Source organism: Hyperolius riggenbachi, chromosome 5, assembly GCF_040937935.1.
Source record: "Hyperolius riggenbachi isolate aHypRig1 chromosome 5, aHypRig1.pri, whole genome shotgun sequence".
NCBI lineage: Eukaryota > Metazoa > Chordata > Amphibia > Anura > Hyperoliidae > Hyperolius > Hyperolius riggenbachi.
The window spans coordinates 439,976,705-439,998,329 of NC_090650.1; the positions used below are offsets into that span (position 1 = coordinate 439,976,705).

General features: G+C 44.5%; 1 protein-coding gene across 1 annotated transcript; it reads right to left on the reverse strand.

The window, feature by feature from the left end:
- Positions 1–15,967: 15,967 nt before the first annotated feature.
- Positions 15,968–17,503, reverse strand: LOC137519482 (E3 ubiquitin/ISG15 ligase TRIM25-like). The gene has a single exon (XM_068238437.1). The coding sequence runs from the start codon at positions 17,501–17,503 to the stop codon at positions 15,968–15,970; it is 1,536 nt and encodes a 511-aa protein (XP_068094538.1).
- Between the last annotated feature and the right edge of the window lie 4,122 nt (positions 17,504–21,625).

Genomic DNA, 21,625 nt, shown 5'->3' on the forward strand with positions numbered 1-21,625 from the left:
TGCATTAACATAAAAACTTGTTTATTACGCATTAAAAGTTATACTCACAATGTGCTAATATAAAATTCGCCTATCAGCGGTAAGCCCTTCCGCTTAGATCCCCGGCAGCTATGGCGCTCACGCTGTGGCCAGCAGCGCGGTCCTGGTGTAATCGGTAGCTCGTCTCTCGGGGGGTGGGCGTGGCTTAGTCCGAACGTGCTTGCTGCGTCATTACGCGTTTCGGCGCTCTGCGCCTTCGTCAGATGACGCTGCAAGCTGGAGCACGTCCTTTATTAGGCTGCCTCCCACCGTAGTCCTAGCAACAGTTACTGCGGCGATAGGGAGACTCGCCCTGGTGCAGATAGCAGTTGCAACGGTGATAGAAAGATTTGTCTGGGGCGAACAGAGGGTGGGTAGATTACTGTAATTGAGCAACCCACTAAGCAACACATATGATTAAAGTCAGGACCGCTCTGTTGGCCCCTAGCAGCGCGTTAGAATTTGTTAACCATCATTTCCGCGGCTGCCGGAAATACATAATAAATAACAATTATAACATTCATAATGATAAGAACACATAAATTATATGTCAAATATATAAATATCAGATGTATGAATATTCATAATAAAATTATGTTATACGACTTAATTACATATACTAAACATTAGATGAAGATGCAATAAAAACAAAATTAGGTACAGAGATTAAATGAATGCTTAAATACATTTCTGCTCTCTCCTATATAGAGGTAAATTCGTTCCCCCATTGTATTAGGACTATGACTTTTTTTCACTGTGGACTATTTTTAGTCACATCAGACCTTACTGCAGCAAAAGCAGTTGGTATATCGGAAAGTTCATTTAAAAAGTGGGGAAAAAAGAGGGGGGGTAGATAGGGAGGAAAGGGGAAGGGGGTTTGAGACCAGGATTGAAGCGCAGGGGTTATTTGGATTTCCTGGATACCACAATTTATATACAAGATAGAATTTTACAAACATCCATATACCGTAAACCAACTGACCGGCATATTTACCTAAAATGGAAGAGTTTCCACCCGGAACACACCAAAAAATCTATTGTTTACAGCCAGGCTCTGAGGTATAACCGAATATGTTCTAATTCAGAGGACAGAGACAGACAACTTATGTCACTACGTAAAATATTCATAGATCAGGGATATCATCCACGAATCGTTAGCACAGAGCAACTTTAAAATCAAGAGAGGAACTGTTGAAGTACACCCCAAAGACTGAAAACAACAGAATCCCAATTGTGGTCACCTACAACCCAAAATTAAAGACACTGAGGAAGATATCAAAAGCCCTACAACCAATACTCCATAAAGACAAACGCCTGAAGGATGTTTTTCCTGATTTACCACTGCTTGCTTTCAGACAACCTCCCAATTTGAGACAAATGATTATCAGAAGTGCATTATCTACACCAGATACTCCAGGCACATTACCCTGCAATAACGCAAGGTGTGAGACCTGCCCTTATATCTTGAGCACAAGCCAAATACAAATACCAAACTCACAGAAATATCATCAAATATCAGACCAATTTTCCTGCGAGTCATCCAATGTTGTATACATGATACGCTGCATGAAATGCCCCTCAAGAGGAATCTATATAGGAGAAACAGGACAAAAACTGCGCACAAGAATGAACCATCACCGCTTTAAAATTAATGAGGGTAAAATGGACAAACCAGTGGGCCTGTGTAACAAGAAAGAAAAAAACCACAGAGACACCGGGAGCCCCTATAGTGTATTATCCTTGTAATCTGGTCAAGAAATACAAATAATACTACTCACAAGTATAGGTTGCTTGGAGAGGCAACCACTCGAATAAGCATGTGGAGAAAGCCCGTCTCCACTCGGTCTTTGGGGTGGGTGGTCGCAGCTCCTTTGAAAAAAAGGTTTCTTGCCACAAATTTGTGGCAAAGAATAACAATCCCACAGTGTGGGATGTTAAACTCAGAGTAAAGCAGCAGTAGGAGGCGCCCTTGTTGTAAGGTTTGCACTTATGCGTACTTATAACAAATAAAATATAATATGTTGTAGATCGCCTACCTTAAGAATGGACACTCCACTCGGTAGGGTAGATGTAAACGTTTAATGATGGTAAGCATCTAGGACAACGTGTTTCGCGGTATAAGCCGCTTCATCAGGTCAATATAGTGCTTCCCAAAAACCCGACTGTAACGATTGTGGAAATTTTTCCGTGATCAGCGCACAACGCGTGCGCTGACACGGCGGAAATACTCCACAAGCGTATATTTGCAGGCACCCAGCAAAAGGTGCTACGCACCTGTAGAGGGAAATTCCTGTCGGCAGATGGCGCTGGGGAGTGCAGAGGAACCAATCCTCTGTACCTCCACAAGTGCCAGACAGGAATTGTACGAAGCGCAGAACGCAATCGCAAGAGAGGCGATTGCGAATGAGATTGAGCAAAGGGACAGGTTGTATGTGTGTGCGCCAATCCAGTCGCCACTCCGCGACCGCGCACACACAACAGCAGATATGAAATAGGAACGCGATCGCGAGAGGTGCGATCGCCAGACGTGACACAAGGCAGATCAGAATAGAATACGAGGGTAGCAAAGGCACAGCAAATACAATAAGGAGATACGGAAAATAATAAACGCTAGCTAACCGCGAACACCGCACTCATTCGCAACAGTGCACGCGGTTATGCGCGATCTCCACGTGATAAGCACAATAGAGACAAGCACGCCTAACTAACCATTAACAGACAAACATGAAACAGAGGACGCGAGCGCTTGCTTAACGGTTACCTCACCGAGCCTGCAGCAAGCGTAGCGGACAAGACAGACACACGAAAACAGGGACAAACGAGAGATAGGATCCACAGCACTAGCGAAAAGTGGCCAGCGTGATCCAGGTACAGAGTAGCAGAACAGAAGGATCCCCAGCGCTAGCGAAAAGTAGCTAGCGCGATCCCAGAAGACAGAACAGAAGGGATAGCTGGTAGCAACCGCTGCACCAGCTATACTCCAAGAACAGAGATCAGAACCATTTCCTGTAGACCACCTTTGGGGCAGGACAATGGCAACAGGCAAGACAAGACAGAACAGGCAATACAGATAATACAACCTGACTGGGCTAGAAGGGGAGCCTAAAGCAACCCCCAGGAATTAACTATACTAGATAGCAATGGCTGACACTCCAGCAGTGTCCATCAGGAACAGACCATGGAAAGGAAATGTCCAGCAAAGCATTCTGGGAACCATAAAGCTCTTATAGTGCCAGTCATCAAAGAAGGCAGGTAGGGGATTTGCATAACGAATGTATGCAAATTCCCCAGCAAGAGAACAGACCAGAAACTTGCAATGGAAAGACAGGTCTCTGTTCCAGAGACCTGCAGCCCACAGACTAGAGGAATGGACAAACAGCTGTCTGCCTGTGCAGCCAGCTGAGCGGATCATCACACCGACCTTAAGGAGTGGAGTGTCCATTCTTAAGGTAGGCGATCTACAACATATTATATTTTATTTGTTATAAGACGCATAAGTGCAAACCTTACAACAAGGGCGCCTCCTACTGCTGCTAAACCAGTGGGCCAACACTTCTGTGAACCAGGACACAGCATGCAAGATCTAAAAGTACTTGTTCTTAAGGGTAACTTCAAAAATGATCAATCAAGAAAAGTTTCTGAGTACAAATTTATGAAAATGTTCAAGACATTAACAGAAGGTTTAAATTGTGGAACAGGATTCATGACACCTTATGTAACATGATTGATTTGGCTTCATGATCTTCAGAAACCTGCTGGATTTCATGTATGGTTGCACTAACTCACTGGCTCCAGCCTGCTGATCACCTGACACCTAACGGATAAACAGTAACCAGCACAACTGTCATCTTCGTGTTTACCATTTATCTGCATCAGTGTTTTACTTCAGCTTACATCTGGAAATATGCCTGAAGAAGGGGACTAGATCCCAGAAAGCTTGCATCATTTAACTCTATTAGTTAGCCATTAAAAGGTATTATTTCTTACAAAACGTTGTTTTTTTTTCTACCTTTATAGCTAACAAGTAATTACGAAATTCATGAAATTACGAAGAAATGCGAAATTACGTTATGGTTTAACGTGAAATTACGTTATGGTTTAACACGAAATTACGTTATGAACGAAACGCGAAATTACACGTTGAAAATTACGCTTACGGTATTTTCAATTACGATTTTAATGGCAATTACGGTACCATAATTTCGCATCGTAATAGCATCGTAATAGCAAATTTCGCATGCGTAATTATAGTAACGCGAAATTTCGAAAATTTCGGCTCAACCCTACTTGTACATGTACTGGTAAAGGAAATTATGAAAGTAAGTAGAAATATACTCACAGATAGGGATGCTCATTCGGATTCCGTGGAAATGCAATTTCCGAAATTCCGATCGGAAATTGCATTTCCGCATCGGAATGCGGAAATCGGTAATGCAAGTGCCATAGGCGGATTTCCGCCGGAAATCGCGGAAATTTCCGCCGGAAATCACGGAAATTCCACCCCGACTTTGCATCTTGTTCAGAAGATTCTGTTTAATAAACCCTGAAAATTTGGTGTTTCTAGGACTTACGGGGGCTTTGCTATTAACCGCTAAAGTCGGCGGATTTTTACTGTAGTGTAAAATGCAGAAAATCTGCATCTGCCTATTTTCTGCATTTTACATTACAGTAAAAATCCGCCGATTTTAGCAGTTAATAGCAAAGCCCCCGTATGTCCTAGAAACACCACATTTTCAGGGTTTATTAAACAGAATCTTCTGAACAAGATGCATAAAAAGTTTTCAAAAAGACCTTATAGTTTTTGAGAAAATCAATGTTAAAGTCGGGCGGAATTTCCGCGATTTCCGGCGGAAATTCCGCCTTGGAATGCGGAAATTGGTAGCGGAAAGCAGAATCGATAATCGGTACATGACGGAATGCGGATTTACTGCGTAATCGGATATTGGCATTCCGACCATCCCTACTCACAGACAGGGCCGGATTTGTACTTTTTACCGCCCAAGGCCAATTATACCGTCTGTATGGTTGTTATCTCCGTGTGCCGCAATGAGAATTCTACTTACATCATTGGATGTCACAGACAATAACTATTTCAGTAATACGCGTATAAATTATAAGTTATATTTTCCTTAAGAACTTTTATGTTATGTTTGCTAGCCCATTGTGCCACCATGTGAGTTAGGCTGAAGTGTACCTGTAGGATAGAGCTTACAGGTCTTGCAGGGACGACACAAGTACACAGGACAGAGAGTTCAAAGGTTAAAGCTGTCCTTGTACACAGGACAGAGAGTTCAAAGGTTAAAGCTGTCCTTGTAGATAGGGATGGCTGCATGGAACAGCTTTACTGTCCCTCACTGAGCCGCCCCTAAATTTCTGGTGCCCTAGGCCATGGCCTATGTGGCCTTGCCAGAAATCCGGCCCTGCTCACAGACCGGGGTTACCTCCAAGGCAAACACTGTAAATGCAGGTGGGGAGATTAGACCTGTCCCCACTCAGGATTAAGAAGTCGCTCTCTGTAGATCAGGAAAGAAAGAGGGTAACACCCCTCCACCTGGGGTGGACTCGATTATGATATAAAGCAAACAGAGGCGCCAAACGGGTATAATCTATTAAAATTCTTAAAATTGCTAAGGAGGCAGTGGTGGACTTTCCTCCCGGAAGCAAACACTTTGGAGTATGCCAATAAATTTACGTTTGTTTTTGAAACTGACAGTTCTAGTGTCTGCTTCCGGGAGGTAAATCCACCACTGCTTCCTTAGCAATTTTAAGAATTTTAATAGATGGTATCCTGTTGGCACCTCTGTTTGCTTTATATCAGGTGGTGAGTTGGACGCCCAATTACCAATACATAGCATTGGCATCTATAAGACGATCCCGGCACTCCAATCACCTGCGCTGGCACCCAAATCTTTCACATTCACATAAGTGGATAATTGCCACATTGGGCCTGATTCACAAAGCGGTGCTAACAGCAGTGGCGTAGCTAAGGAGCTGTGGGCCCCGATGCACGTTTTACAATGGGGCCCCCCAAGCACTCTATACATAACAATTGATACGGCGCACCAAAACCTGCCAATGGCAACTACAGTGTCAGAGGTGCAAGAAGGGGATGGGGAGCAGTTTGTTAATGATTACCACTATTCAAAGTATTTATAGAAGTGATTATTATGAGCACAGGACCAATAGAGAGCTAATACTGCAGTTGAGAGAGGGCCACTCGGGGCCCCTCTGGCCCAAGGGCCCCGATGCGGTCGCTACCTCTGCACCCCCTATTGCTACGCCCCTGGCTAACAGTTAGCACCGTGGTGAAAAGCCCTTTATCACGCCTAAACTCTGTTTAGGCATGATAAGTATAGGTGTGATAAGTTTAGGTGTGATAAGTTTTTAGGTGTGATAAGTTTAAAGAGAAACTCCGACCAAGAATTGAACTTTATCCCAATCAGTAGCTGATACCCACTTTTACATGAGAAAAATAATGATTTTCACAAACAGACCATCAGGGGGCGCTGTATGACTGATTTTGTGCTGAAACCCCTCCCATAAGAGGCTCTGGTACCGTACGGTACTCTGGGCAAACTGTCACAATGTAACAATGTTCAGACAGGAAATAGCTGTCTGTTAAAGCCAGACCAGCTAGAAACAGCTCCATAATCTGCCCACAGTAACAATGTCACCATGTAATACAAGTCAGAATGTGAATCTGGGAGAGGAAAGATTTTACAATGAGCAAACACTGACTAAATCATGTATACATAATTATTGTAAAAATGAAGCACTTTTTTTATTACATTATTTTCACTGGAGTTCCTCTTTAAGCACCAACTGGGCTAGCACCGCAGTGCACAGCTGATCAAAAGTTTTGCGCTAGCAAAGTCTGGTGCACTTTGCATAGAGTTTAATGGCGCTGCTTTGCGTGCGGGACTTTGCGCGCAATCTAAACTTATCTAAACTTATCATGCCTAAACTTATCATGCCTATACTTATCATGCCTAAACTGAGTTATCACGCCTAAAGTCTTTAACTGGGTTATCACCGCTTTGTGAATCGAGCCCAAGTGTTTAAAGAGCTGCTTTCTATGGATTTAGGGTGAAATAATAATCCTCTAGAAGCTGGTCCGGTAGAGCATTGGTGAATTTGGTTACACTGTGTGACATCACAGGTTCGCTTCAGTTCCCATGCGGGGGTTTACATCGCATTTCTGAATCTCGCAGACCCAACCGACCTCCTAATTCCCCGGCAATCAGGCGTAAGCACTTTATCCTAATGACAGACATTTTTCTTGCTGCACAAGTTCTGCTGTTAAGAGTCGGAGCCGTTGAGCGATTCGCACACCACGTTAAGCTGCTGATACATTATTTATAGGCCCATTTTCAATATTTACGCTGTTTTTTTCCCTTTTGCATTCCTGATACGAAGACAAATACGCTGAGCTATTATGCCTTCTCGCTGCCGCATCTTTAGGGTATTACAAAGTAGCAGATTACTAGTCAGCTCTGTTTACATGCCAATGTTTTGTCAAACGATGATTTTTTTTCTACGTTATTAATACTAATGCTCGGAGTCAACAGTAAGCACATGGAATGCAATTAATAGATTAGGCTGGGCTGCGCTGCTTAATTTTATGTACCCTTGGGCTTTGAAAAAAGTATGGAAGAGCGTTTTATTCTATTTCACAATACAGTCACAATACAAATTGGGAAAACCGAATAACCGATTTCTAGGAGACAGAGCAGAGGGCACATTCAGATTGCAATCCAATTGTAAGCTTTATTACAGACACTTAAGCCTGGTACACACATTCAATTTTGATTGGCCAATCACTGTCCAATTTTACCACCTCCCTGTAGCATAAGGACCAACAGATTTTGAATACTATGAGGCCAGGTTCACAGTGGTCAGTTGCATAACACACACATTATAATGACTGTGAACTGCAATGGGGACTGGACATAGAGTGTAATACAAAGCCTGCATGCAGTGGGTTTGAATAACATGATCAGTACAGCTTAGTACTGTGAACAGGTCTATAGAATTGCATAGGCAGTGAGCTGACATGCATAATTAACCCCCCTGGTGGTATTCAGCTCGGGCTGGCCCAAATCTGCCGTGCACTGCACTATCCTGGGTCCCGATTGGCGCTGCAGACATCTCCCCATGGCCACCGGGATCCCCTTCTGCTTTGCTCTTCTTCCAGGGATCCCCGGCGGTCAATGAAGACGGCCGAGTGGTGATTTGCGGCGGTGCAGCGTGATGTCGGGCGGCGTGACGTCATCGGAAGGTGGGGAAAAATTTAAAGAGATGCTATTTTACTTTATAGTGATCGCTGACATGTACATATATATGAATATACATATACAATATGTGTGCATAAAAAATATATAGGAGGAACTAGTTTATTATTAGTTTAATAAATGTTAACACTTGAATGCAGGGCATGCATTTTTCAGTCTAGCAGAGGCGGTGTATGCCTGTGCGATAAACCATTCAATTGCAGCATGTGTTTAGGGACGCGCAGCCTTTCCCCCCACCTTTTCTTAACTTTGTAACTATGTAACTGTCAGGTTAGCTGCTCCCAGCCCCTCCTCCTGAGTTTCCTGTTTGCATAATAAGTAGTAGCAGATTTGCATATGATTTGCATCTGAATTAAATGCAAAGTGCAGAAAATCTATTTAGGTGCTGCACACTGAGCTGGTGGTCATTTCGGATGCAGCCTTAGTGGTATGCGCTGGCATTCTCCTCACTGTTCAACCAAATGTAAGTTACACATTTTTTTTGCTTAGCTGCTCCCAAGGTTTTAAATTTAGGTTAGGTCACTTGCCCGGAGGTTTGCCTCACCGTGGCGCAAGTGTCTAGTATAATATACTTTGCATGCAAACCATATTGGAAGCTAAAGTTCCTCCTAGTTTAATAAATGTTAGCACTTGTCTTGGATGCAGGGCATGCATTTTTCAGTCTAGCAGAGGCGGTGTATGCTTGTGCGATTAACCATTCAATTGCAGCATGTGTTTAGGGACGCGCAGCCTTTTCCCCCACCTTTTCTTAACTTTGTAACTATGTAACTGTCAGGTTAGCTGCTCCCAGCCCCTCCTCCCGAGTTTCCTGTTTGCATAATAAGTAGTAGCAGATTTGCATATGATTTGCTTCTGAATTGAATGCAAAGTGTGCAGAAAATCTATTTAGGTGCTGCACACTAAGCTGGTGGACATTTCGGATGCAGCCTTAGTGGTATGCGTTGGCGTTCTCCTCGCGATAAAAAATATATGCACCGACATCTGCCTAGATTTTGACTACCCTCTACCTGCCGCCTGCACTGACCTCTGCTTGGATTTTGTCTACTCTCTGCCTGCTGCTTCCACCAATGTCTGCCTGGATTTTGAATACTCTCTGCCTGCCGCCTGCACCGACCTCTGCCTGGATTTTGACTACTCTCTGCCTGCCACCTGCACTGACGTCTGTCTGGATTTTGACTACCTTCTGCCTGCCATCTGCAGTGACGTTTGCCTGTATTATGACTACTCTCTGCCTGCTGCCTGCACCCACCTCTGCCTGGATTTTGACTACTCTCAGCCTGCTGCCTGCACCGACCTCTGCCTGGATTTTGGCTACTCTCTGCCTGCCGCCTGCACCGACCTCTGCCTGGATTTTGTCTACTCTCTGCCTGCCTTATTTGTACAGTTTCACAATTTTTTAAGTTTATTCATAAATGTAATTCATTCAAAACATTTGTGTTCTAGTCTTTTATTTATGTGCAGAATGTCTATCAGGCTTTTCTTCTGGCATATTTTGGTGAGTTATGACTTAAGAATTGGAGGCCTAAAATTCTTGAAAAAAATGTACCGCTTTTAACTCATAATTCCAGACAGAAATGCACCGCCAGGGAGGTTAAGCTAAGTACACACCTGAGATAAAACTGTTTGGAAAATGAAAGATCTAACAGAAAATTGTATGGTGTGTACCTAGCATTAGTGTAATGATCTGCGGGCGATTTCCAGTCAGCCCACACTATGTGCGCTGAAGCAGAAGGAAATCGCCGCAATCACAGAAGCAGAGCACCCAGTATATATTTGTAGAGGAGAATTCCAACCAGCAGGTGGAGCTGTGGAGTGCAGAGGAACAAGTCCTCTGTACAGCCACAGATGCCAGATTGAAATTGCACGATTTAAGCAACACTGGGAAATACAAACAAAGTAGCAACTCAGAAGAAAGCAAGAACAGAGACAGACTATATGAATGTCTACCAATCCAGTCGCCACCCAGCGACGGTAGACATATCACATCAGAACAGACCAGAGTGAGAAAGCTAATCGCAAGAGAGGCGATTGCTATCAGCAACACAAGACTGAGCAAGACAGAGCATGAATTGAGTAAAGGTGGCCACACACCATACAATTTTTTAAATATCTGTTCAATTTAAGAATTGCATTCAATTTTTCTGACTGATTGTAACATTTCAAAAATATGACCAATGTACCACAATTTTTTCCCCAATTATAATAAAAATGATTGGAAACTCTGACAAAATTGCTTGGGTGTGTATATTAATAAATTGACAATCTAACACACACCATACAATCTTTAGAAAGATTGAAGAAAAATATCTGGAATTCCGGATCGATAAAAATTGAAGAAAGCGGGAAAAAAAGCTTTCGATTTTTTCCGGAGATCCGATCGTTTTTATCGAATTGCCGTAAAATCGGATCATTTTATTGTATCGTGTCTGGCCTCCTTCGGGAAGACACAGCAAATAACTACAGTCTGAACGCCAAGGAAAATAATATGCGGTCACCGCACGTTATGCGCAACAGTGACAAGCGCGTTAATTGTACGGTCACCGCACGTTAAGCGCAACAGTGACAAGACACACCAACCCTGACTAACAAATGAACACGGAAAACAAAGACAAACAGATAGCGGGAACGCTTGCCAATCGGTTGTCTAACACAAGACAACAGCAAGCGTTCGTTCCAGACAAAACAGACTGAAGGAGTAACCAGTAGCAACCACAGCTAAGGTTATACTCCAAGATACAGACAAGGGAGATCCACCACCTCTAGAGCTAGGACGAATGCGATCTAGGAACAAGACTGAACGATTCACTATCAGCCACCGCAGGTGACAGTACAATCGCAAGGACAGGACAAGACAAAACAGGATTAAGCAGTACAAATAATACAGATCCTGACTGCACTAAAAGAAGTGCAGTGCAGTGCTCCAGCAGCTCCTGTACGGATTGCTGACCTCTTCTCCTCCGCACTTCTCCCTCTACAGTTGGCTTGTGCTGATGACGTGATCACTACAAGGCATTCACTAGAGGGAGAAGAGGTTGGCGATCCTTGTGGGAGCTGCTGGAGTAGGTAAGACAGCTGCTGCTACACTCTAATATATATACAGGGGAGCAGGAGACACGGGGAGGGAAGCAGAGGCACGGGGACAGAAGGCAGGACAACACAGGAAATTCCCAACATGGTAGCAGGCTGGTGATTCATATCGGCTGGCGTTTGTAAGTCCGGGATTTCCTGTATTCACAGTATGAGACGCAGGAAATTTTTCTCCCCATTTTTGGGGGAGAAAAAGGGTGTCAAATACAGTACAGTCGTAATAGGCATAGTATAACATTGGTTAATATTACAGATATTTTACTACAACTAAACCTACCCTTAAAACCCTGCCGGGGGCCTAACCCTAAGACCCCCTCCCCCAGCGGAACCTAACCCTAAGACCCCCACCTGGTGGTGCCTAAACCTAAGACCTCCTCTGGTGGTGCCAAAATCTAGGACCCCCTGGTGGTGGCTAACTGTAAAAACACCCTTCCTAACGTCTTAACACTAAAACCCCTTTCTGAGCTACATACGAAAATTAACAAAATTATAATGAACAAAATTATAATTCTCAAATCAAATGTAAAAATTATAAAAACGTAGAATTACATTTTAAAACCATAATCAACAAAATTATAATTGTTGAACAAACATAAAAAATGACAAAAATAGAATCTCAAAATGTTAAAAATGTAAAATGATAATTAAAAAAATGGAAATTGTCAAATCGAATTTCATAACGATATTTTTTCAAACCACTAATTCTGAAAATGAAAAATTTCGGTTTGACGGGCACGGCGCCCGGCGGCCAAATCGTCCAGTTTTGCACCCAATGGCTGAATGGATATTTAACCATAGAGTGAATGGCAGCGCCCGATTTGTCCACTTTTCATATGCGCCCAGTTAGGGAGGGTCGGAAATGCCAATTTCCTAATCCGCAGAAATTCCTATTTCCACCAATGCTGATTGCCGATTACCGATTTCGCTGAGTTCCAGTCGTTTTCTGATTTCCAAGTTCAGATTTCTGATTTCCAAGTAGTTTTTTTTTTTTTTTTGGGGGGGGGGGGGGGGGATTTTTTTGCATTCTCTGATTGGCCAAATACTTCCATGCTGACTCTTCATTCTCTGATTGGTCCAGTGCTTCTAAGTTCTGTGATTGGGCTAAAATTACCGAATTGCAGTAATGCAGAATTTCCACAGAGTTCCGTTTTCAGATTGTAAATCTGTTTTTTTCTGATTGGAAATGCAGAAATTTCAATTCAGCGAAATAAGCATCCCTTTCCTATGCCCAATTTTCCTGCCTCCTAGGAAACAATGCAGGAGGAATTGTCCAATATGAGAGCTGGTTATCAACATTCAATTAAGACGCACAATTTTCTTTTTTCTCCATGTAAAAATTGTATGCAAATTCTAACCTGTAACATGCAAGTGTGTAGCGGACACTCAGCCCTGCATGGAGGATACGCAGACAGTTGACCCCCCCCCCCCCCCCAGCTCTGGGCCCCCTGGGGTTGCAGGGTCTGCTCCCTAATAGCCACACCCCGTCAGACGCGTATCTGGAGCCGTGCAGATGGGGCTCCTGCTATAGGCGCCCTTGTGACTCACCTCCCAGGGGGCGCATCAATCAGTAAATCACCCCTCCCTCCCAACCAAACCTGTTGCCTTATAGTACATTCCTAAGAGGGAGAGGACTCTGTCCCGTCCACCTCCCTCCTGCCAGCTACTGTCGTAGCCCCAGCAACGCTGCTCACAACCCTCTCCTGAGTCCTGATTGGTCTCATGCCTGTGCCGCAGGGGCTTATGGGGCTGGAAGAGGAGAGGAATGTGTGTGTAGCAGCCAGCCACGAGGTGACACACTACACAGAGTCAGAGCAGAATGGATGGAGTGAGTGGACACACTGCAGAGGACGGCAGGCAGGGAGAGAGATCATCACGCTGGTTAGTGGTCTTAGGATGATCTCTTGCAGCAGCATTTATAAAAGCAAAGGACCTGTGAATTGTCTCACCAGCATCTGTGTACTGTGAGCCTCAGGAGAGCTGCTATATCAGCATTGTCAGATTTACAGCCTACACTGCCCACATTGCTCTCAGCAGGCTCACTGTACACAACAGCAGGTCAGAAGATTCACAGGTTCTTTGCTTTTATCAGCCCTGCTGCAGGAGATCATTCTGATAAGAGCAATGACTAGATAAGGAAACAGATGCTGGGGTAGGAGGAGGGTACTGAACATTCTAATGCTGGGTACACACTTGCGATTTCCCGATCGATCGACTATTTCCGACATGTTCAATCGATACAGCTGTCGATTTTGTATGCTTAACATGCAAAATCGACTGCTGTATTGATTGAAACCAGATCGAACATGTCGGAAATAATCGATCAATGCCACGGATCGAGTGGGAAATTGCAACGTGTGTACCCAGCATTAGGTCAACTCACTGTCTTCACTCACTGCTCTTCAGTCCAAGTCTCAGGGTGAATATTCACCAGCACAACATAGGAAGATGTATCCAGCGAAGTCCCCCGATGACAAGCGTTCCCCAATCCACCTACCTGCGGGCAATGTTACACAAGCAACGTTACACTGCGGGCAATGTTACACAAGCAACGTTACACTGCGGGCAATGTTACACAGGCAACGTTACACTGCGGGCAATGTTACACAAGCAACGTTACACTGCGGGCAATGTTACACAGGCAACGTTACACTGCGGGCAATGTTACACAGGCAACGTTACACTGCGGGCAATGTTACACAAGCAACGTTACACTGCGGGCAATGTTACACAGGCAACGTTACACTGCGGACAATGTTACACAGGCAACGTTACACTGCGGGCAATGTTACACAGGCAACGTTACACTGCGGGCAATGTTACACAGGCAACGTTACACTGCGGGCAATGTTACACAGGCAACATTACTCTGCGGGCAATGTTACACAGGCAACGTTACACTGCGGACAATGTTACACAGGCAACGTTACACTGCGGACAATGTTACACAAGCAACGTTACACTGCGGGCAATGTTACACAGGCAACGTTACACTGCTGGCAATGTTACACAGGCAACGTTACACTGCGGGCAATGTTACACAAGCAACGTTACACTGCGGGCAATGTTACACAGGCAACGTTACACTGCTGGCAATGTTACACAGGCAACGTTACACTGCGGGCAATGTTACACAAGCAACGTTACACTGCGGGCAATGTTACACGGGCAACGTTACACTGCGGGCAATGTTACACGGGCAACGTTACACTGCTGGCAATGTTACACAGGCAACTTTACACTGCGGGCAATGTTACACAAGCAACGTTACACTGCGGGCAATGTTACACGGGCAACGTTACACTGCGGGCAATGTTACACAAGCAACGTTACACTGCGGGCAATGTTACACAAGCAACGTTACACTGCGGACAATGTTACACAAGCAACGTTACACTGCGGGCAGTGTTACACAAGCAACGTTACACTGCGGGCAATGTTACACAGGCAATGTTACACAAGCAACGTTACACTGCGGGCAATGTTACACAGGCAACGTTACACTGCTGGCAATGTTACACAGGCAACGTTACACTGCGGGCAATGTTACACAAGCAACGTTACACTGCGGGCAATGTTACACGGGCAACGTTACACTGCGGGCAATGTTACACAAGCAACGTTACACTGCGGGCAATGTTACACAAGCAACGTTACACTGCGGGCAATGTTACACAAGCAACGTTACACTGCGGGCAATGTTACACAGGCAACGTTACACTGCGGGCAATGTTACACAGGCAACGTTACACTGCGGGTAATGTTACACAGGCAACGTTACACTGCGGGCAATGTTACACGGGCAACGTTACACTGCGGGCAATGTTACACAAGCAACGTTACAAAGTCAAGCGCTTGCGGTACTTTTGCAGAGTCGTCGGAGATCTTAAAGAGACACTATAACTTGAAAAAATCCCTCTGGGGATACTTACTTCCAGAAGGGGAAGCCTCTGGATCCTAATGAGGATCCCCCCGTCCTCCTGTGTTCCAGCGCTGGCTCTCCTGAAACCACTACCGACAGCCTGTGGCGGTTGTGGCGCAAGCGTAGTAGCGCCTGCAATATGTACCTTTCCCTGCTCCAGTGCAGATGCAGTAGTGGCTTTCTAGATGAAAAAATCCAAGCCCAAGCAGGGCTAATCTACTGGGCAGGCAACGGGGGGGGGGGGGGGGGGGCGCAACTTCAGTGTTTGCCATAGGCGCTATTTTACTCAGATACGCCCCTGCACCCCGTATTGTCCCTGGAAATCATACACAGCTAGTAAGTAGGGATTAGCATCCCAATTCTGAAAGCTTCGGAACAGAACTTACATTTAAACTGATGTGCAGCGGGGGTGGGGTGTGTTTACTTATCCTTGTTGCCACCTCTGTGCGCTCTCCTCTACATTGCCTTTCTGCTCTCCAGCTACTTCCTCTTCCGGCTGTGAAGGTAGAAGTAGCTGGAGAGTTGGAATGCAATGTGGAGGGCAGCACACAGAGGTGGTGACCAGGGGGAGTTACTCCTGCAGTGGTGTGCATTAGGGAGAGAATTGTGATTGGCTCAATTTAAACTGTGATGTCACCAGATGGCAGATCTCTCACTTTCCCTGGTTCCCCCCAGATATCTTTATACAACCATCCCCTACCCATAACCCAGTATGGAGGGGCTCAGTAAAGGTGGCAGTTAAGGTGTGGAGGTGTCTGATGGGGTCACACAGGGCATAAAAGGAGATCTGCCCGGCCTCATAATCCAGATATATCCTGACTCTATCACTGGGGATCCCATCAGGTAACTGGATCTCTTTATTGTCATGTCTCACTGAGTACTGATTATCCTCCCTGCACAAACACCAGGAGATGTTATTATATCCAATCTGTGACTGATATCCTACCCTGGCTATACTTGGGTAACACATCCCGACTGTCCATATTTCTAATCCCCCAACATCCACTTCCCAGTAATGTCGCCCTGAGGAGAAACCCCGGCAGCTCAACACCTGAGGAAGCCAAAATCTCTCTGGTGTTTTTGGGCGGTTCTGCCATACTGACAGAGATGCAGTTTTCCTATCATCTGATATATGTAGATTATTACCAGCTGTGTTTACATCCAGTAATATGTCTGCAGGCTGTATATAGATCCCCCCAGTTACCCCAGACATAATATCAGCTACTCCTGTGTGTAATGTGTGTGAGATGCCGACCACATCCAGATCCTCTCCATCATGGAGCTGCTTATCATGTCTGTCCTCCGTGTCACACAAGTCACCCGTGTGTGATTCCTGTAAGACAGTCAGTGGATCAGTCATGTTACACAGCTCCTCAATGTGACACATCTTTCTAGACAGCTCCTCCTTCTTTATCTCCAGCCGCTCAATGCCATCATCATAGCATTGTACGCGCCTTGTGATGTCACTCGGGACTCTCTTCTCCAGGTCCCCCAGGTCTCTAAACAGGGCAGTGACTCTCTCTGCTTCACCATCTGTTTTTACTTGTGCTTTTCTCCTGAGTTCCTCCAGACTCTGGACTCTTTTCTCAGCCTCCTCTGTCTCTGCCATCAGTGTCTGCAGATCATTTCTCAGCTTCTTCTTTTTCTTCTCAGAGGCCTCCTGTGGTGTCTCCACCTGGTGTCCCCGATGTTCTCCATCCAGTCTGCAGGACACACAGACACAGGCTGCATCCTCAGTGCAGTAGTACTTCAGTATTTCCTTATGCACGGAGCATTTCCACTTCCCCAGGTCAGTGGTGGGCGGCAGTAAAGTGTGTTCCCCTGACCTGTCATGTTTCCTCAGGTGATGGTCACACAAGGAGGTCTCACACTGCAGACAGGATTTAGTAGCAGGAACAGGAAAGTCAGAGTAATTACAGAAGACCCCAGTCTGCTCCTGATCTGTCTCTGTAGCATGAAAAGTCTCACAGATATTATGTAATGTTGTGTTCCTCACCAGCTCAGGCCTCTTCCTGTATCTCTTCTGACATTCAGGACATTTATATTCCTGTAGATCCTCCTGATGATTCCAGGCTCGTGTGATGCAGCCCCGGTAGAAGTTGTGGCCACACGGCAAGGTCACAGGATCTCTATAGATCTCCATACAGATAGAGCAGCGGAGCTCAGCAGTCACATTAGCAGACACCATTGTCACACCTGGAACCAGATGAGCAGGTTAGGTTAGGTATTTCTCTGTCACATGACAAGTAAGGTGCAGCCGGTTACACAGTTATCAATGGTTACCTTTGTCACTGTATGTACAGTACTTAGAGATGTATAGATGTATAGCAGTGAAGCAGGTTCAGGGATTATCAGCATTGGGTACTGGGTATGTCGGTAATGATAATTTCAGGGCTAATTTGACATTAAAATTCCAAAGAGACTAAATGGATCACCAGCCCAACAACCAGCCTTGTGGGATAAAGTGTAACCAGTGATGTGACAATATTGGCATGGATTCCTTTATGTCATTATGTGGACTGTCCTATCGGAGTCCGTTTTCAGCAACACATCAATGTTACAGACTGATACATGTTGCTGAAATGTGGACAGAAGAGCACTAGTGTGTTCAGGCCTGAGGCAGCTGTCAAACTGATCCATGTGACTTTCACATACAATTTTATACATTTCTCATATTTATATATATAAAAATCGTATGTATGTATGCATGTGCTGCGATCACTCGAAAACGGTGTCACAAGCCCCCTAGTGGCCGGACCGCACAATGCCTTCCAATCGGATTCAGCATTCAGACCATGCAATCTGTGGTCGCAATCGGTGCGCAGAAACCGCTGGGATTTTGGCAGCAGACGGACTAGAAGGGAGCCATGTGAGTTACGGTAATACAATTTACACACTATTTCAGGGTATAACTGCCACCACCTCTGTTACCATGGGACAGAGGAGCCCACTGACTGGCTGATTCTAGACCTGCAAATAAAAACGGTTAAACATACTCTATTTTGTCTAGCTATCAACAATAGTAGCGACTCTTCAGAGGCCAGGGTTCAGTTTGTGCGGCTGAATAGCAGGGTAGCTGAACAAATAAATGACGTTAGCATTGTTTATTAAAAATGCTATATAAATAATTAATATATACAGAAAATCATTAAAATCAACAATTATAGAGACAAATAATAGCGCAGTATGGTAAATAAAAATAAGGGAAGAAAATACTTACGTTCGTGGAAATATGTCCTTTCTGGGAAAACTTGTAACATTCCTTTGTTTCAGTTCAGGCAAAATGGCCACCAGCACATGGTTCTCTGGCTGGGTTGACCAGATGATGGTACACAGGGGAGGACTGCCCCTCCTTATATGCATCCTGGTTTTATGGAAGCTAGTTTTGGGGTGGGACCAAGCCCACCCCTCTGGTTGACAAACCAATCACAGTTCAAGTCCTTGGAGAGAGATTTATTTTTAAATGTATAAACCGCTGTAATTCAAAACCAATAAATGCCACATTTGCACTGATGACAGATTAATACACAGTGGATTCGGGGAATCATACAGAGGCCAAGAATCCTGAGTCTAGCCCACGTGGTTGCACCAAAATTAATAACTCTGCTTAGGAATGGGCTACAAACTCCCACAATCTTTTAACCATTTACCGCCATCCTAACGTATTAAAACGTCATGCTTACCTCTATTAACAGCAACATGACGTTTTAATACGTCGCGCATTCCCGCCGCTGCTACCGCCGTGTGTCCGCCGCTACCGCCGCCATTACCGTCGGGATCCCGTGCTGGGCGATTGGGGAAGAGGACTGAACAGTCCTCTACCCAATCGCAGTGCCTGGAGTGAATGGACGTGACCGCGAACAGCGGCTACGTCCATTCACATAAACAGGAAATGTAACAGTTTAATAAAGTGTGTAAAAAAAAAAAAAAAAAAAAGTGAACACGTCCTATGAGTGTTCACCAGCGCCATCTTGTGGCCAAAAAGTATATTACACTTACAAAATACATACATTTTCAAGTATATACACATCATTAATAAAATTACACTTCCAACCCTCCCCCCCAAAAAAAACACTTGTAAAAAAAAAAATCAGCTTAAAAAAAATAAATAAATAGTTGCCTTAGGGACTCAGCTTTTTTTATTCTATATTTTATGGGGGAAAATTAATTTTAATTTATTACATAGGGGCTTGTAATTATGGCCAGAACAAACAGAAAAATAACCACTTATATTTCAAAATAATATACTGTCGCCATACATTGTGGTAGGGACATAATCTAAACGGTTTAATTATCGGGACCACTGGGCAAATAAAACGTGTTTGTTTTATCCACAGGAGAATGTTTAATTTTAAAACTATAAAGGCTGAACACTGAGAAATAATGATTTTTTTTCTTTTTTTTTCTGTTTTTCTCATTAAAATGCATTTAGAATAAAAAAATTCTTAGCAAAATGTACTATCCACAGAAAGCCTAATTGGTGGCGAAAAAAACGAGGTATAGATCATTTTCTTGTGATAAGTAGTAATAAAGTTATTAGGGAATAAAAGGGAGGAGCGCTGACAACTGAAAATTGCTCTGGTCCGTTAGGATAAAAACCCTTGGGGGTGAACTGGTTAAAATGTGCGCAGTTCCAACTGCGCTTAAATGTGTTATTTTAGTAGAGATAGTCAGTGGCATTCTGCTTAGAGATGAGCCGAAATTTTCGAAATTTCGAACTGCTTTTATTACGAATGCGAAATTTAACATTACGACCCAAATTCGTAATTTCGTAATTAATTTTCAAATCGTAATTTACAATTTCGTAATCGAAATTTCACTCCCGTAATGACGAATTTCGTGTCTCCAACCGAAATTTTACTTTTTCAGGTTTGTAAGGGTTTCTATCCCTCTAGATGCCTAAAATGAATAGCGCAGCCAGCCAGCCAGCCTCCTCCTTTCTCTCTCTCTCTCTCTCTCTCTCTCTCTCTCTCTCTCTCTCTCTCTCTCTCTCTCTCTCTCTCTCTCTCTAGAGATCTGTAGTATTTCAAAACCATACTCACATTCATGACATGTCCAGGGATCAAACCCAGGCCAACCACATGGAAGACAGCTATGCTCACCACCATACCACCAAACACACACTAAATAGACTGCTAACCTAAATCTTACTTGTAGACAGTCATATGAGACACATGCTGGGTGCAGGGCTTTGTGATTGGACCATGGACCATGCGATAGAGTGAGGTGCAAAAATGAAATCATGCCTAGCAGAGGATGGTTTCACAATGCTAAATGCTAGGCTGGCTGTGGTGCAATTGGTTAGTGCGTCTGGCTGGTAACAGCAAGGTTACAGGTTCGATTCCATCCAGGCATGTCTTTTCCTTTTGCGTTCAACAGTTGTCCAAACAGAGCCAACAGAGCCCCAGATAGCCATGTAGAGTTAGGTCACAGCTAGCCTGGCTGTGGTGCAATTGGTTAGTGTGTCTGGCTGGTAACAGCAAGGTTACAGGTTCGATTCCATCCAGGCATGTCTTTTCCTTTTGAGTTCAACAGTTGTCCAAACACCGAGCACAAAGTTTTGCATGCGTAAAGTTTTACGCACGCAAAATACCCCATGGGGTTCAATGGCGCAGCGCGCGCACGCAAAAGGAAAAGACATGCCTGGATGGAATCAAACCTGTAACCTTGCTGTTACCAGCCAGACACACTAACCAATTGCACCACAGCCAGGCTAGCTGTGACCTAACTCTACATGGCTATCTGGGGCTCTGTTGGCTCTGTTTGGACAACTGTTGAACGCAAAAGGAAAAGACATGCCTGGATGGAATCGAACCTGTAACCTTGCTGTTACCAGCCAGACACACTAACCAATTGCACCACAGCCAGGCTAGCTGTGACCTAACTCTACATGGCTATCTGGGGCTCTGTTGGCTCTGTTTGGACAACTGTTGAACGCAAAAGGAAAAGACATGCCTGGATGGAATCGAACCTGTAACCTTGCTGTTACCAGCCAGACACACTAACCAATTGCACCACAGCCAGCCTAGCATTTAGCACTGTGAAACCATCCTCTGCTAGGCATGATTTCATTTTTGCACCTCACTCTATCGCATGGTCCAATCACAAAGCCCTGCACCCAGCATGTGTCTCATATGACTGTCTACAAGTAAGATTTAGGTTAGCAGTTTATTTAGTGTGTGTTTGGTGGTATGGTGGTGAGCATAGCTGTCTTCCATGTGGTTGGCCTGGGTTTGATCCCTGGACATGTCATGAATGTGAGTATGGTTTTGAAATACTACAAATCTCGAGAGAGAGAGAGAGAGAGAGA